A 17,509-nucleotide genomic window follows, 5' to 3' on the forward strand; every position below is an offset into this window, starting at 1 on the left:
TGCATGTCTTTGTGCTCACTTAACTGTAATCGGCATGACCTACCTAGACCTGACATTTGCTTTGCTCTGTAGTTAAATGAGTAGTTCTGTTTGCTTTCCTGAGAGTGCTTTTTCATATTCCTTGAACACAGGGTTCAGTGCAGCTCCTGATGCTGCAATTGGATCCTCTCTCCAGCCTTCCTTAACAAAAGGGCCAAGTTCTCCCACTTGTTTCTATCTCCTTCCGAGGCTCTTGTTCCTTTCATGCCTTGAAACCTGAGTCATGTAGGAAGCGGAGGTGACTAGTAAGTGAAGTGGATCCAGCTCAATGAAGGCATTTTATAAAAGGGTAACTGATGGAGCACCAAAAGACTTTTCTCTGACAAAACCAGATACATGTGCAAACTGCCAGCAGATGCAGTCTGGTTTTTTATTTTCCAAGCTGGTTTTGCTATTTTTGGGGTATAATGCTTCAAAGTATCTGGCACGTGGCAACAAGTTTCCTGTAGTAGAAAAGTGAGGAATTGCAGCAACTGCACTTCAGTATCGCCTAGCATTTGTTCATAACAAGTAGGACTGTGCTCTGAAAACCTCCTCGGCAGGGAGGAGGAAGGAAGAACTCCATTACTGCAGGGAAGAGCAGTGCTAGCAAAGCCCAGGCAGTGACTGTTCAGGAGCAGCAGTCAGCTCCTTGTAAGGCAAGTAGGTTGGAGTACAGAAAACGTGTTTGTTAGAGGAGTGCGCTGCAGGGGATGTGGTTAACTTGCACTCTATGGGTTAATGTTAGTGTGTTTTCCAATGGTTTTTGGAAACAGCTGTTGGGACACTTCCTCGAATACAGGTGTTTAATAATGCTGGCTGACCTTCCCTCTATTATTGTAATGCCATCTTTTCATGAGAGCAAATGACAATAAACCCTGTCTGTTTCATCATGTTGGTGATGTCACTTTGTAGACTTGAATATTAGATTATCATCATTAATACAAGCCGTTGCTTAGGAAGCATGACGGCATGAATCACTTCCGTTAGGAAAATTTATGGACAGAATATGTAAGTTAGTCTTGCAAACCGACTGTCTTTGGTTTTTTTTAAACTTTAAATTGGGATTCCTGAAGTGAATTGGATTAATCTCTGTCCATTATGCTGTGTGATTCAACTACTACCAGCTACTTTAGAGGAAAGTACCATTCACTAATAGGCAGCTGTTCTTTATCCTGCCCATAGGGAAAAGCTGTTCCAAATCCCCAGCAGCTAATAATTGCTGTTATGTGTTTGAGCAGAAAGTTTCATAAACTAGCTAAACTCTACTTTAAACTCTAATACTAGTTTTTTTAGTCAGGATTTTTTTTTATTCTGTTCCTTTACTTGCATGCATCTCTCTAAAGAAAAACTTAACCAAAGTAGTGTTAGCTGCCTTTGAGAAACTGATGAAAGAACAAGAATTAGTGTAGAACGAGCATTTGAATTCTGATTAATTTAAAGGGGGGGGGGGGGGGGAGGAAGACTGGTATCTGGGAATTAATCACTAAGCAGTAATTTACACTGCCTAATAATATCCTGTTTGTTTTGGTGTAATGAAAAAATGACTGGTGTAGACTAGAGAAGATGATGTTGCTCAGACGCACGGCAGCACAGGAACCAGTGCCAGGCTGTACTCTGCAATTCACAAAGAGCTGTGAAGTACTAAGGACCAGTGAAATTGTCTTTTGGGTTTTTTATATGGAAATGCACATTTTAATGAAACCTTTAAAATACAACTGAATAAGAAATTATTCTTGAATATGTTAAATTGAACTTTACTTGCCTATAAAAATGATGCTAGAAAGTTCATCTTTAAAGCAGTTTGATGAAAGGAGGTACCAGATGTTTGTTCCTTCTGCTGCTTAAAAGTAGATTTTTGTTAGTTTTGTTTGTAGGTTATAGGCTTGAAAAAAGGGATTGGGTAGGGGAAGGGAGGCCAGGTAGTTGAAACCAGCATTTTGGCTGTTGTACTAGCAAAAATATTTTTTTTTCTCATGAAACTGCATATGTGCTGTTTTGCCAAAACAGGTATAATGGCTGAGAGGTTTATGTTTGTAATCCTAATATCTGGAGAATTCGTCTGCGCTTGGTGCTGCTGCTCCAAGTTGGTTAAGAGCTTAAAACAGGTCTCAGAAGAGCTTTCCCCAAGAAAGAATACAGAAAAACTGTCATAACATCTATTTTATTTCTTCATTTTAAATTTTTATCTCTTTCTTTTCTTGTTCTAATTTGGTAACTGGAAGCAGTAAACAAAGACAAAGCAAACCCAATTTTTATGTTTGAGGCTTTTGCCTAACTGACAGTGGAGGTGAAATGCAAATAAGTGGGTAAAGGAGAAATATGATAAGCAATTGCTTTCTTGGAGTTGATGTTTCTGAGAAATGGACAGGCCACGGCGTGGCTGCATGCTGATAGGATAGTGTCAGTTTGGTTTTAATAGGGAAAGCTTAAGAAGCCTTTTCTGTGGGTAAAATATCTTTTCCAAATATGCAAGGCTTTAACATTGTGATTTATAAAAACAGAGTATGATGAAATAATTTTGGCATTTTAATTTTGATTAAAAAAAAACCCTGAACTGGAATTACTACTTCTTATCTGCATGTGTGTCTGTCTGAGAAAGTTTCATTAAAAAGGCCCCCCTCCTCCTGTCTGTCTCGTTACCTGAAGGGAGGAGCCCACTTGAAACAATGAATAATTCCTAAACAACATCTTGCATGAAAAGTGAGTGTCGCCTCCTTTCTGCAAACACGCTTTGTGTATGTTTTAAGAACAAAAATCTAGATTCCAAATTCTGTTTAAAAAAAACAAGGCCACAACTCCCTCTCCACCAAAAAAAAATCCCAGCCCCCCCCCCCAACCCCTTTTGCCCATTTGCTGAAGGTACAGTCTAAATCTAAGCTTGAGTGTCTGCCAGGTTGTCCCATCAGTGTCCCCGTCTGTCCGTCCCCCCACTGCTTTGTTTCAGTGTTTTATATTCTATATATAAAATGTGGGTATACTTTTAAAAACCATTTCCTTTAAAATATTTCTGGGTTAGAGTAGTCTGTCTTGATGAAGCCTGTACATGAATCAACCTCTTTGTAACCTATGTTACAGTAAGAATTTTAGGAATTTCCTTTATTAGGACCCGTTAGTATACTGCAGCCACTGAGTGAGCTGCATTGATTTCTAGGTAAAGCAGCCTGAAATTGCCTGAAATTTATGGCATATGCCAACCTTCTGTACACTACTCCTTTTCAGTACGCAAAACTTAAATATCCTGAAGTCAGTCTCTTACTGGCGAATGTTATCCCACATTTAATACGTACAATATTCTTTGTGGAGAAACAGCAATTTGACTCTGAAACTGTTTTCCAGGTTAGTTGACTGCCACTAATGGCATGGTGAGATGTGTTGAAGAGCAGCTGCGAGGGTGTCCGACAGCAAGGGGACCGCTCTAGAGGCTGGGCTTGCAACATCATGGGCCAGTGTGTCACGAAGTGCAAGAATCCTTCTTCTACCCTTGGCAGCAAAAATGGGGAAAGGGAATCTGGCAGCAAGTCTCATAGTAAGAGAAGTGCAGTCCACAAAGACGACCATGGTTCAGCTTGCGGGAAATCTTCAGGTGATATACTTGTGAATGGGACAAAGAAAACGGACGCTGCTGTAGAGTCTAGTCAGCCTCCGACGTTTTCTGGAGATACAAAGAAAGACTGTGTTTCCAGCGCAGAAGAATCTTCGCTCCAAAGGATCGGGGAGTTATTTAGGAGGTATAAGGATGAACGGGAAGATGCCATACTGGAAGAAGGAATGGAACGATTTTGCAATGACCTCTGTGTTGATCCCACTGAATTTAAAGTGCTAGTTTTGGCTTGGAAATTCCAGGCTGCTACCATGTGCAAATTTACAAGGTTAGTTCTTGTAGAACTTGTAATTATTTTCATATGTTAAAGTATATCCTGTCATCTGTATGTTGGAGAGACAGCCTCATTAGCTTCACTTACTTATTTCTTCTAACACTTGCATTTTGATCAAATTAATTCCTACCATTGCAGAAGGTAAGCTCTGTATTGCCCTCTTTTCCTCTTCCCCTCACAGCGGGTTTCAGAACCAAAAATGTGGTTTCGGACGTTGTGCTGCTAATGATGAACAGCATAGTGAGATTCTGTAGACATTCATTTATTCTTGATTTACCAAAAACAGTTTTACTGTATCCAGCATTATCTTGGTGATGAGATTGGACACTGAAATTAATTTTCACTTTAAAGTAATATGAGATTCCTTAGTAATTGCTACCAACTCTGTTATCATTCTGTGAAGGAATGATAGACTGCTTCCTAAGAATTGTTCCTGCCTAACCAGTGTTACTACTTAATGTCTTTTTCCAAGAGTAATCCTGTTAAAGCATAGAGAGGGAAGGAAACACAAGGTTTTTGACACCAGTACTGTTTCATACAGGCTGACAAGTGATTGGTATTTGAAGTGCTGTCTGTCCTTTTGGACAAAGGGGTCAGTGTGCAGGCTTATAATAAGCATGTGTGATGCTACAGGAATCAACAGAACAGCTAAAACTTACCAGAACAAACAAATCCAAAACTACAACAGCCCCCCCTCCCCCCAACTTGATTATCAGTGTCCAGGTAAGAGCAAATAAAGACTTCCTACAGGGACTTGCTGAGAGAGAATTAATTTTTTATTTTTTGGTCTATCTACATTGGTTTGAGTAATGCTACCTATTTTTACTTAGCTTATAACTTTCAAAATTACTTTGGTGTTCTGAGCCCTGAACCAAGCATCTACTCCAGCAGCTTCAGAGTCTTTGTGGATGTGGGTGTGTGTCAAATGGATGAGTTACTCTGGAATGCAAATGTGGATTTACTAGAAGCTGATGGTGCAGGTATTTACTAACATGGTAATGGAATTGCAAGTAGCATTTGTGATTCTGCACAACCACCATGAGTTTTATTAATGTCGTTTTGATTTTCTTGGAGAGGACAAACGTAGTGGTGAGAGGTTACCTTTGTTTAAGGGCATGCTCCATGATACGGGTGCTGATTGACTTCTTCCATCAAGGAAAGCAATGCGGTCTTCCGTTCTCCTGAGTGCTCTCCTGTCTCCTGTCTTCCCTCCAGCCCATCCCACGTCAGAGTCTGCTGGCTTTGGTTAACATTGGCTGGTTATAACACATGCTTATGAGGCTCAGAGAAATCAGAGCTAACCATCTACCCACTTGGCCAGATTATTAGTAGGCTAATTAGTACAGGACTGGTGCTTTGAGCAGTGTTTATATGTGGCATTGTAGCCTGTGTTGTGTGAGGCCATGCTCTCTTCCACTCTCTCAGCAGGTGCCTTGCTGACCGTTGCCGTTGGCACCCTTTTTATTTTGCAGGCTGGAAGAGCAACCAAAAACCACAGGAGAGCCACGTGAACTGCTCTGTCCCTTGAGAACAGCGTGCCCAGAGCATGGGTGTTTAGATGTGGGCAATATTGAATCAAGCTGGCTTATATATGGCGCTTCAGTGCGTAAATGTGGTGCTTTCAAACATTTGGCATTTCTTCTGTGGTGAATTTTTTATTCACTTTTTAATGTGAAAGGCACTGGATGTGGTAGTATCGAGTAGTCAGAAAGCCAGACAGCAAAATCTTTCAAATGCTAACAGTGCCCCAGCAGATCTGAGGGGTACGTGTGGTTCCTCAGGATATGAGGAACTTCTTGGAAATGTCTTTCTTTTCTGTAGCTCCTGTTGTGAAAATCTTTGTGCCACCTGGGCTGAGAGTATACCTTGTCTTGTCCAAATAACCTCCTTCCAATTTGACATAGCTGAACAGAGATGGGAAGCATTCAGCGCATCAAGTCAGTAGGAAGTGCTCACACTAATTTATCTTCTCTTGCTTAATAGGAAGGAGTTTTTTGAAGGCTGCAAAGCAATAAACGCAGACAGCATTGACGGTATTTGTGCAAGGTTCCCCAGCCTCTTAAATGAAGCCAAGCAGGAAGATAAATTCAAGGATCTCTATCGTTTCACCTTCCAGTTCGGCCTGGACTCTGAAGAAGGACAGAGGTCGCTACATCGGGAAATAGCCATTGCCCTTTGGAAATTAGTCTTCACCCAAAACAAGCCCCCCATTTTGGACCAGTGGTTACACTTCCTAATCGAGAACCCCTCAGGAATCAAGGGAATCTCCCGGGACACATGGAACATGTTTCTAAATTTTACTCAGGTGATTGGACCGGACCTTAGCAACTACAGCGAGGACGAGGCCTGGCCGAGTCTCTTCGATACCTTTGTGGAGTGGGAAATGGAGCGAAGGAAAAAGGAAGAGGAAACCAAATGTATTACGTCTTCGGACACAGAGGGCCTGTGTGCGGAGGAACAGACTTAGCGGCGTCGAAGCAGCAGTGACAAAAGCAACCTGTTGCCCTTCATGAAATGTAAACTCTGGATGTTTCTGGAAATTACCGAGGCTCCAGATTTTTCTACTTTACACCTTTTTCTGCCTTGTCTTTGAAAGGGCTCTAAAATGCTGTATCATGTTTTAGGCACTTTCTTAATTTTGGTTATTCCTTTTACTCTTGCCCTGAAATATTTGACCCTGGCTACAAGTTAAGCGTGGTTGGTTTTTTTTGTTGTTTTTTTTTTTTTTTAAGACTTCAGATTAGTATAAGTAAGTCTGATATTTCTTGCACAATGTAGATCTTTTTAGTTAGGTTAAATTAACATTGCTAAATTATACAGTGCCAGATTAAGTTTTTCATACTACATCTGTCAGGGCAGGTCTGTACTGTGTGTAGTGCTGTTTACATTGTTGAAATTTTAGGCTGTAATAATTTTAAGGTTTTATACCAAGATGAACAGCAGTGTTAACTGTTAACTATAAATGCATTAATTCCCAAGTAATAAGGCTCTAAAAAACAACACAAGCAACAGCTTTTTGTAATATGTCTAATTCCCATCTTAAGCTAACTCTTAGTGAATGAGTCCAGATCATTCCTTTTTTTGGAGTTTCAAACTAAATGTTGGGGTTGTTTTATAAAATTACTGTACCTGTCAGTCAACTGAGTGGTAGATGACGATTTGTATCTAAATCTCTTACACATCATGTAATAAAAGAGCAGTACTACCTCAGTTTTATTGAAAGTGGACTTCTTGATGGACTTCCATTTTCTCTGGAAGTTGTATTTTTGTGGTTACATGAGAACATTTTTACTTGACTAAAAGAACCAAAGGTTCTGCTTCTTAAGTTTGCTAAACGTTGACAGAAGCAACACACAAACCCTAAGTCTTCAAGGAAAACTGTGGTATAATTCTGCTTTAATTTGTTTGATTTATACCTAAAGTATTATCTTACTTGTCTGGCAAGCACAGTACTTCTATATAAGGAACTATCTTTTGCATTAATATTGACAAACCAATTTTTTAAAACCTATGTTTAATTGCTAAATCGCAGTTAATACTCCACACTTTCTGGAGCAACAATATCGGCATCTGATGACAAAGTGAATTCTTAATGTGTTCTTAATGACAACAGTGTAGATGAGTCATTTTTAGACTGATTTGATAATATTTGGATAGGAGTCAATTTATTATTTTACAATGCCTGTATTGGGACTATTTGCCTGTTGAAACTGTTGTGACTTAAAGGGAGTTTTATTAACACTGGTTGAAACTTTTTTGGTTATTGATGATACCTTTTTTAATTTTACTATGTCAACTTTTTACACCTTTTGGTAAAAGGGATGATTGCCAAGGCTTTCTATAGAGCTAAGTACTGGCTTAATGAATTTGATACATTTCCATTACACACCTTTTATTTTCAGAGCTGCATTTCAGGATCATAAAATAGCCTCAATTAAAAAAAAAACAAACCACAAACCAAAACAAACGAAAAAAAAACCCTGGACAGTCATCCGTATCATCTAATGGCTTTGGTGATAAAACGGTTTTAAAGCTAAAGGGGAACAGATTTTAAGTGGCAAGCTTGTCACTGGATCCAGGATGGCATGCTTTGCACATCTGCTGTGCCTGAGGGGAGTTAGCAGAGAGGAGGAGGATCTGCCTGAATTGTGTCACTGGCTTTGCTGGTGTGCAGCCTATGCAATAGCTTGGGTCTGAGATCATAAATCACTAACATAATGTGGGTATTGAAAACTGTTTAAAAACAAACCCACAAGCCACAGATAGCATCTCTTTCATCTAATAAAAGGAGTGTTTGGTCCATGGTGCTTCTGCAAGCTTTTACTGGGGGACGTGTTAAGCTGTGGAAGACAAATGTAGTTGTTATAGATGCAGCTGAGCCTGTCCCTTTGCAGGAGGGGAGCCCAGAACTTGCTCTATTACAGGTAAATACACCCAAAGCTTTATTCTTACTACTATAACCTTCCAAGCTACTGTGGCACAAGCACTGTTTGGCAGCAAAACCTTATTCTGATTTGGTGAGCAAAGCAGGCCAAAGCACTTGTGCTGGTATAACTGAATTTATGGTGAGACTTTTGCTGGTGCTGTTAATTTAAAAAAAGAAAAAAAAAAATTCCCCAACAGAGGCTGCTTTGTTAGTGAAAGTTCCAAGTGGAGACTGATTTGATAGCAAATGAAGACTGTATTTATAATTTCGAGACTACTCAGTCATTCAGCTATTAAACGCTTTGTTCATCGCTTCATTTATTTTTTTTTTCCTAAAGGGAATTTAAAATGTCCAGAGTGTGAAAACTATTCAAATGGATATTCAAAATTGTGGCAGTGGCTGCTACTGATTAATATGCTAAACTGCAGCAGTTCCAAAGGATGAGGGATAGAGCTCTTTGAGGAAGGTGTTTATCTTGTGGTCTGAATATGGATAGCAGTAAGAAAATCAGTCCATAGCACATCAAGGCTTAGCCGTTTTAGTGTATCAAACGTAATACAGCTTCTTTTTAAAGGTGGTGGTGGTAAATATACAGGAATGGAATGGAATATAAAGGAATGGAAAATCTTATTTTGTGTTGGGGAAAGGACATAGGATTCTCAGTGGCTTAAGTCCCATGCTTTCAGTACAAGAGGACAGCCTTGCTCTTGTTCCGCTGCTTTCAGCCTAGCAGGAGCAACTCCATCCATTGGGTAGAATACCTGCAAAAATAGCCAAATGATATATCGAGCAAAGTACCAATTATTTTTAGCCTAACTATTTTTTTTTTTAATTACCATTTACAGAATGCCAGCCAGACCTGTATCAGTTTTAAACTCCTGAACCAGGAGCTGAAGGTGCAATTCTTTGGCAGTGCTGAAAGTGAGAGGGCGTCAGACCTTCCCTTGGATTGTCTGGTGATTTTATGATCCTAAACGAGAATAGACCGTACTCTGTAATGCTGGTGTACCTGTGTGGGAGTGGGGGTTTGTACATGTTTGTGAGAAGTCTTTAACAATACCGGAGCCTCTGAAAAATATGCTTGTTTAATGGTTAAACTGTGAATATCTGTGGAACAGGCCAAATACATTCACGCTTCATTTTTATATAATTTAAATCTTTATTCTATAGGGCACAGCACTGTAGTGAGCAGTGATGCTGATGAAATCCTCGAAATCATTGCAGCTATTTAATTTTTTTTTTAATTAGAGTATGCATTAGAAAACTTTATGCATGTAGTGAATCTGCTGCAACTTGAGATAAATAACTATAGAAAACTATATAGATAGTTATAGTAATATACTGGAAAACTGGTCTGACATCCGCACTCTGTGGCATTTTATTGCCTTCCCTTATACGCAAAGAAATACAACTCCTGTAAACTTTAGTCCCTAGTAATAAAACACTGACCACCTGCACCATATTATAGTTTGCAACACCTTTAAAATTTGGCTCCCAGATCAACTGGAGGCTTACTTGTGCTAATTTTTACTTGTGTGGGTGCATTTCTGAGGTCAAAGACTATTTATTGATTCAAGTAAGGATTTGAAAGATTCCGCCCATAGCCGGCCATAAAACATGACCGAGGAAATTAATTAAAATTGAATGCTGAATTGTGAGTTTACTTGCTGCTGGTGCTATTCTATATGGAGAATTATAGCTTTTTAATACTGTGCAATCGTATGAAAGAACCACAGGAAAAATAAATGAAGGTGGGGCAGGTGGCATAAAATCAGACAGCTGAAGCCTGTGGCAGTTTGGTCTGCCAAGCGCTGCCTTCCCCAGGCTGGCAGGGCAGATCTGCTCATGAATCAGCCTCTGAACCACTACAGCTTTTCGGCCAAGCACATTTAAGAGCTTTGCTGACGAGCGAGTGACTTGGGGTTGGTTGCAAATAGATGCAGCCCCTTTTCCTGAGGGCAGGGCAGCTGTCAGGTGCGGGGTTCAAAGTGCTGGGGACAGCAGCAGCTTTGCCTGTGTGACTTTTACTTCACTCTGTGCATGTCCATCAGAGCCTGAAGAACCCATGGATCCCAGGACTAGCCTGTCACCTGTGGTTCCCAGACATGGCTGTGCACTGACTAGTGACCTTAGTATTTTCATGACACTGTCAACATAAGTATCTTCCTTACAGTTCTAAGCCTTGTTTCCAAAAAAAGCCCACCAAAGTTAAAGAAACACCACGTAGTTAATAGCCACCTCGATCAGGATGTAATTTGCTGGCTGAGGTTACATCATTCCCATTCATTGGGAAATAATAGTTATTGTGAGTTTCTGGGTCTTGCAGCCTTGTGTTCTGCAGTGTGACCCTTTTTTAGAAGATCCTCAGTAAATTGGGCACCCGGTTCTTCCCTTGAGCTCATTCTGCTCGAAATGTGTGCATGTGAATTTACCTTTTCATATTAAAAAGGAAGATGCTTAACCTGAAACTCAAAAATTTCCAGGGTAGTGTTTCAATATACAGCAAAACATAAATATTTTTTCAAATAAGTATTGAAAGCTAAGTGTCTGCTTCAATTTTGTCATGTGCAAACAAAACCACCAGTGTTAAAATTTTCTCTCTGGACTATTGAAGATTGAATCTTTGGTTTTATATTGCCAACTGAAGTGAAACACATGAAATTGTAAGACAGAAGGCTGTAACTCCTTCACCATGAAGTACATAGGTATCTCTACCTCTTTTTCTTAGACTTGAATAGTTTAAGATTACCATCCTTTTCTCCCAGGATTTTATGCCTGGATAAGTAATCTATTTTTTTTTTAATTGACCCAAGTTAAGTATTATCTATTTGCCATACTTTTTGGTATACTGCTTTTAATCTGCATGCAATTGACCCTTTGAAAGGGAGCCAGGTCAAGCTGCAAACAAAAGTGTCGGTCCCCCTGGGTGCTAGTTTTGGAGTGCAATAGAGTAACCTACTAGAGCTACATCGCATATGGCTCAGCGGCTTTTATCATCACACATCCTCTTCCCTGGTCAGGCTACTTGTACTGACAATAAATTGAAGATGGAGCAGCTGCTCCCCAAGAGGGAGTCATCAGCTTTTCATTTGCCCTTGAAAAACTTTAGAAACCCACCTGATGCAGTGCCATGAGTGTATTTTGATTAAAAATACTGTGTTTTCCCTGTTGGACTGGACCTGTAACACCCAGCAAAGATTGGAGCTGCAAAAGTGTAAAGGCTACACATGTCCTTTTCCTCCCTGAGGTCAGAATCTTGGCTCAGGATAAAACCCTTATGCTTGAGCAAAGCTGGAGCATTCTCAAGTGTATTGGGGATGCCAGAGTGGCTTCAGTGCTCAGTTGTATTCATGAATGCATTTAGGTGGTGTCTCTTTTTCATGCAACACATCTGTGTCCCTTCCTTTCCTTCCCCAAAGAAAACTACAACGCAGTTACTGTCATTGCAAATCCCATATAGATGTTATGCTGTAGCAACTGTTGCTACAAGATTCTTCTTCCAGTTTGAGGGCTGCTTTTGGGGTGTGGCCTCTTGCACTATCTGTACAGGCACATATTTCAAGAGGACGGGGGGGACGTGTGAGGCAATAGGTAAAAGGAGCACGAACGTACTAGTCCTGCTAACAGCTTGCCTTAAATCACTGATGTTACAGTGGTTCCTTGCTACTATTGCGATCTTCAGTCTTTCTGTAGTTAGGTTTTAAAATCCAACAGGTTCTGGAGGTTATACCATTTTTTTATTTTTAAAAAGCTTCTATCTTTGCGTAATTGCACTCTTCAGATAAGCCCTTTCCAGATAACATGTCATTTCACACACGGACAGGAAAAAACATCTGTCTCCAATGTTCTTGCTGTAAAGTGCTTCCCCCCCCCCCCCCCCCGTAAATTATATTTGGACTAAAGGTTGCCTACTGTTGAAGCAGTGTGTTTACTTGAATGTTGCCATTTTATGCAGTTACAACTGCTGACTCTTGCTCTTCTCTGGGCCCATGAGTGGGGAGATCGTGTGACCAGAGGTGGCAAACCTGCACAGAGGATCAGTGGAGCTGAAGGCTGGCTGCTGTTTTTATACTCCCATATGTATTACACGTTAGAGGACTTCACAGAATAGTGCTTAATATTTTGAAGTTGTGACTTTTTAAGTCACGCTAAATGGTTATCTTAAAATATGCTTGCTTTCTTATCTGTAAGTTAAAATAGTCTTTAAAAAAAGGAGATGGGCTGGCAGGAGTTGTTGGAGGGCCTCGTGCTGTCAGTTGCCGAGTGACTCAAATTCCAAGAGCCATGGATGCAACTGGCAGGATCAGGTCCTGACCCAGCGCAACTGGGGTTTGTACTGGCTGGTCTCGAGGGCATGAAGCAACCGCAAGTCCTTGACAGGCTGCGTGGAGGAGAAAGGTCAGCCTGGGAGAGCTAGTTGACCCAGCTGGATTTCTTGGAATACTTGCTTGTGGATCTTGAGGCCCCAATGTAGCCTCAAGTTGCCCTTTATGGAAGGAATGCATTTTGATAGCGTGTGCTCCCAGAGAAGTAACAAATTCTAAGAAAATAATGAGAGCACACCTTGGTGTGGCTTTCATTGACTCACGTGTGAATACAACTAGCTGATCGATCTCTCAGTTCCTCAGAAAACCAGCAAGGGTGGATAGGATCGAATCTGCCGTTCTTTGTGTCAGGAGTGGTTTTTGCCTTTTCAGACTTACCCAAGAGATAACCATGTATGATCCAATTTTCTTGCTCTGGGAAACAATGAATGTATTGCTTGTCTTGGAACAGACCGGTGCTTCCTCTTTCAGGCAGCAGTATCAGAAGTGCTGTGGAAATGTAATGCTTGAAAATGGCTGGAGTAAATTCTGTTTCCTGTAGGGTCTTTTTTTAAAGGGATGTGGCCAAATTTGAAACCGTGATCTAGAGGAAAAGTGGGAGAAATTCAAGATGATGCATCTACTGAGTCCCATTTGGTTTGTAGTTTTACCATTTTGCTCACCATTGTTGTCTGGAACAGAATGGAAACAGCATCTTATAGAATGTGCAATCTAAGGCACAATGCAAATAGGTTGTAATAAGAAGGTCGTCTTTACTTGATAGCAATCCTGAGTGCAATGTTTTTGTCGTGTCCCTTTTGGAAGAAGAGCATTAAGTGCAGTCTGAGGTTTTTCTTTTCTTATAAGCAAAGCATTGGTTTGTCCATTACTGACTTCTTGTGGAATTTGTGCCAGATGTATATTAAATATTTTGGTGCTTTTTCTAATCCAAGCTGCCATTCATTTACCTGTGAGATTATTGTACTTCTGTATATTTAAATGACCAATCCCTCAAAGAAAAAAAAAGATCCTTTAGTCACAATGTATCCTGACTACTGTAGCTTTGTAAATGTTCCAAAGCTTCTGGGTTTCCTGTATTCCAGTAAGATCTGAGGGGTGGGAGGGGAACAGCTACAGAAATCTAATCCACTGGAAAGGGAACTTGCACAGTGTTCTGTGCATTACTGAACAAATGAGTAACATTTGTGGTGTTTACATAATGACACGTTGGTGTTCACTTTTTTGTGCTCAAGCTTTGTACAAAATGTCTTATTTAAAGCTGAAGTCCTTTTTACATTTTCAATTAAAAGGGGACAAATTAATTATTTTTTCATGACTATAAATAGGACTCTTGCTAGTTTTATTTGTCATCTCCAGAGTTTCTCAAGCAGGAATCCTGGATGCTTACTAAATCCTGCCTAGTCCTTGTGGGGAGGTGACCACATCATTTTTAAGTGCGTGGAATGAAAACTAGCTGGTTTTTTTCAACTTTGCAGTGCAAGCATCTACAACAAGGAGATGCTGGATGTGAACAGTCTTAACAGGAGTGTATTCTTACAGAGGGATGAGTGCTGAGGTCAGTCTGCCATCCACCCCCTTCCACTGAGCTGCCTGACCCCATGGTCTCTGCTGGGCTGGGGTCAGCAGTGGGGACTGGCAGTGCTGGGTGAAGGGACTGACTCCCTTTCACATTTTGTAGTAGCCCTGATGTTGATGCTTATCCCAGTTTGCAATAGCCACAGCCAAAGGATGCCAGGCTCGCTTGGAGGGGGTAGAGTACTTCTAAAAGAAAAAAATTGGCTGTGTTCCATCTTAATAATCGGTTTCATTTCAGGAGTTTTGGAGGCTTTAAATTCAGGTATGAACGACACTGACATGAGCATCTACTACCTGCCCACTAGTGCTGCCTCTGGGCTAGCGCTGCATTTGCCTTTCTCTCCCGTGCCCATATTTTTGCCTGCCTCCTCCACGCAGCAACTCCCGACTTCTACGCCACTAGCTGCTTTTTGCTCAAGTGCCCAGCACAGGGAACTTGGGATTGGAAAGTAGGAGGCTGTATATCTGTATTTAATAATTTCTGGAATAATAACTATTTCAACTTTATCTCAGCCTATTCTAATTCATATCAAGAAATCCTTCATCTCATATTCAAACCTTGTAACAAACTTTTTCTTTTTTCTGAGTGCTGGAAGCTCTCCTAGGCATCCTCATGCTTGGAAATTCCATATATTAACAAGAGATGCTCAAGCAGCCTTTATTTTACGTGGCAATGGCTGCAAGCTGTCAGGTTGCAAGTGACCTCATGCTACTGCTGGTAGTGCAGTCTTGGTGCAACTCTGCACTTCCAGCTCCCTGCTGAAAGCGATGATGTATGAAGTTCGCAGAGAGGTGTGCTTTCTTTAAAATGGCCCTTGCCCCTCCCACAGTCACACTGTAACTTCTCTTGTTTCTTCTTTTTTTGTGTGTGAGGGGTGGGGTGGGGGGGATCAGGGAGGGAGGAGAAAGTAGAGTTTGTCCAAGAAGTATGAATCACCAATTCCTCCTTTCCATGGACTAAGTACTGTACTTTCCCAGAAAGGAGGCAGCAACTCTGCTTCAGAGCTGGCACAGCACATTTCCAGAAATCCAAACAATTCCTGAGAACAGCTTTTAACCACTGAGCAGCTGCTGCAGGTACTACATTAACTTGGCTTGCTGGTTTATGGCCTGCAATGTTTCAGTGAAGACAACCCAGCTGGTACATCAGTCTCCAGCAATGAACAACTTGCCAGGTTACATCTTACTCGCCAATACTGATCGGCTTTTATGCAACACTCCCCCTGGTTTGCCCCCAGCTCTTCCTAAGCACTTGCCTAGCTCACCCACTGCCAAGGAAAATTGCCACAGCAAGATGGGTTAATGGAAAAGGTTTTGTGCTTTAAGATGTTTTGAATAGCTTTTATTTTTAGGCTTTGTAAAAGATACAGAGTGAAAGCCTATTGTTCTTATGGTAAGAGATCTTTACAAAGACATCAATATTTAAAGTAATTAAAAATATCTTAACAAAAGACTTTGCTTAAAAACTTGGCAGTTTAACAAGCACTCCTCCCTCCGTCATCTTTTATTCCCATCAGACCAAGGCCAGATTGTGATCCATGCATGCTGCAACAGAAACAAGAGGTGTGTTATTTCTGCTCAGGGTAGCCTTGATGCACATAAGCTTGCTGGTCTAGTAGTGCAAAGCCTGCAACCTTCAGGGTCAGCAGACTGAAAAACTGTTTTTTTGTTGTGTTGTTTTTGTGGTTTTTTTTTTTTTTTTTTTCCTCCCCGCACCCAACAATTATTTGGCATTCTTAATCAAGAAGCCTCCTCTGGACTGTCAGTCCTCTGGGTACCAGTAATACAGAAACCTCACTTGGCAAGAAACCTCTTCCAAGCCTAGGATGGAGCTCCCTTCCAACCCACTCAGGAGCCTGAGAGATGTGAGCCAGGCTCTGTGGGCTTCTATAGGCTCTTTGTGGATGCAAACTCCTGAATCCACCTGGTCTGCTAGTGGGATTCATAGCCCTCAGTGATGTGAGACAACAGGCAAGCATGAAGTGAGGCTTCTTTGAGATGGCCCTTGAAAAGTAAATTTGGACCCACTGAGACCAGTGAATCTGCTGCAGAAGACAGATGGTGTGGACTGTAACTCCACAGCTGTCCTCTCCCCAAACCTCTCCAGTGGGCTGACAAGTTAGTATGCAAAGTAACTGAGGTGCTACAGTGGTGTAGAGAAGAGGCAAACAATTGCTCAGAATGTAAAAGCTGACTTGGTTATAGCCCAGAAGAAAGAGCCGATGATCAAAGGACCACATGCGCTACTAAACTGCCTGCAGAAGTTAGCACTCAGTTCAGGAGTCCCCCATGGCTGAGTTAAACCAAGCCAGTATTTGATACTGAGCTTGTGCAAGAAACCATTTACATATGGCTACATGCAACCACCACTTCTCTAATAAGGTAGGAATTGCTGCTGTCTCATTTTATATGCTATCATTCTTTAGTGTGGTGGAAAACAGCTCAATGATCTTTATTTAAGAAGACAAATTATTAAAAAAAACCCCAACAAAACCCAAAACCTAAAAAATTATATATTTTTTTTTAAAAAAGTTAGAAATTGACAGTTAGAGCAAATCACACCAAGAGCAGCCCTTGGCATGCAACTTTGCTGAAACGGATTGTCACTGGCATTAAGCCTAAATATATGCTTGGCTTGGGATGCATCTCCCTTCTAGGGACGCTGTTTGGTGCAGAGGATAATACAGCATCATGCTTCCTCGCAGGAAGCTTTGCAAGCAAGAGAGGAGAACCTGGCCTGGCTGCCCTGCCAGGCAGAAGAGATGCTGCCAAGCAGCTCTGTTTTCCTGCTTCTATTTCAGGGCATGTCTTCTGTCTCCACAAGGAATGGTACCCCATCTGTTGAAGGGCAACTGAAGAAAAGCAAGGGGAGATGTGACCTTTATTTGACTGTCTGAACAGTGACACAGTGAGAGAACAGAAAGAAGACTGCTGAAGTAAGTATGTACTCAGTAACTAGGGCCTTGCCTGGGAAAGATTTAACCTTTCTGTTTAATAATTAAGCAGTGAGTAACTGTGGCAGTTCAGGCTCCAGGGTCTGAAAGGCAGGAAGCCCACCCCATCTGGAAGCATCCCTGATATTAGCACTGAAGCCCAGCTCAGCTCTAGGACTTGCTCCTTCCTATGAAAGCTTAAGCACTTGGTGAAAATGTTTATTCCACTTGTGTCCCTCACATAAGAACAAGTGCATGAACCACCTCCTTGATCAGCTATGGCTGAAGCACGTACATCAGGGTACCACAAGACAACAACTGGTAGATGATGCCTTGGCTGCAGCAGTTAGGTAG

The 17,509-nt window shown here is 41.2% G+C and overlaps 2 protein-coding genes and 1 long non-coding RNA gene across 15 annotated transcripts in view; 2 read left to right on the forward strand and 1 right to left on the reverse strand.

Annotated features, from left to right (window-relative positions):
* Nucleotides 1-10,185, forward strand: part of DCUN1D3 (defective in cullin neddylation 1 domain containing 3) — a 22,595-nt gene extending 12,410 nt beyond the window's left edge. For 8 of the 9 annotated variants that reach the window (XM_075058467.1, XM_075058471.1, XM_075058469.1 and 5 more), the window contains 2 exons: nucleotides 3,358-3,890; nucleotides 5,880-8,632. In XM_075058467.1, coding sequence (XP_074914568.1) covers nucleotides 3,460-3,890; nucleotides 5,880-6,363 — 915 coding nt within the window. In that variant the 5' untranslated portion in view covers nucleotides 3,358-3,459 and the 3' untranslated portion in view covers nucleotides 6,364-8,632. Of the gene's footprint in view, nucleotides 1-3,357; nucleotides 3,891-5,879; nucleotides 8,633-9,167 lie in introns of those variants that run through there. The other variant, XR_012654540.1, reaches the window with a different exon arrangement.
* The window catches only part of REXO5 (RNA exonuclease 5), a 23,201-nt gene continuing 14,358 nt past the window's right edge, over nucleotides 8,667-17,509 (reverse strand). The window contains exons 19-20 of one of the 5 annotated variants that reach the window (XR_012654539.1): nucleotides 13,026-13,230; nucleotides 8,667-9,083 (exon numbers count right to left, since the gene is read on the reverse strand). Coding sequence is in view for 4 of the 5 variants with exons in the window: in XM_075058460.1 (XP_074914561.1) it covers nucleotides 13,128-13,230 (103 nt within the window). In the remaining variant the exon portion in view is untranslated. Of the gene's footprint in view, nucleotides 9,084-12,329; nucleotides 13,231-13,607; nucleotides 15,768-16,603; nucleotides 17,075-17,509 lie in introns of those variants that run through there. The other 4 variants (XM_075058460.1, XM_075058463.1, XM_075058461.1 and 1 more) reach the window with 4 other exon arrangements.
* Nucleotides 16,405-17,509, forward strand: part of LOC142045225 (uncharacterized) — an 8,659-nt gene continuing 7,554 nt past the window's right edge. The window contains exons 1-2 of the long non-coding RNA XR_012654544.1: nucleotides 16,405-16,604; nucleotides 17,024-17,158. This is a non-coding gene — a long non-coding RNA (uncharacterized LOC142045225). The remainder of the gene's footprint in view (nucleotides 16,605-17,023; nucleotides 17,159-17,509) is intronic.

This window comes from Buteo buteo, chromosome 27, assembly GCF_964188355.1.
Source record: "Buteo buteo chromosome 27, bButBut1.hap1.1, whole genome shotgun sequence".
NCBI lineage: Eukaryota > Metazoa > Chordata > Aves > Accipitriformes > Accipitridae > Buteo > Buteo buteo.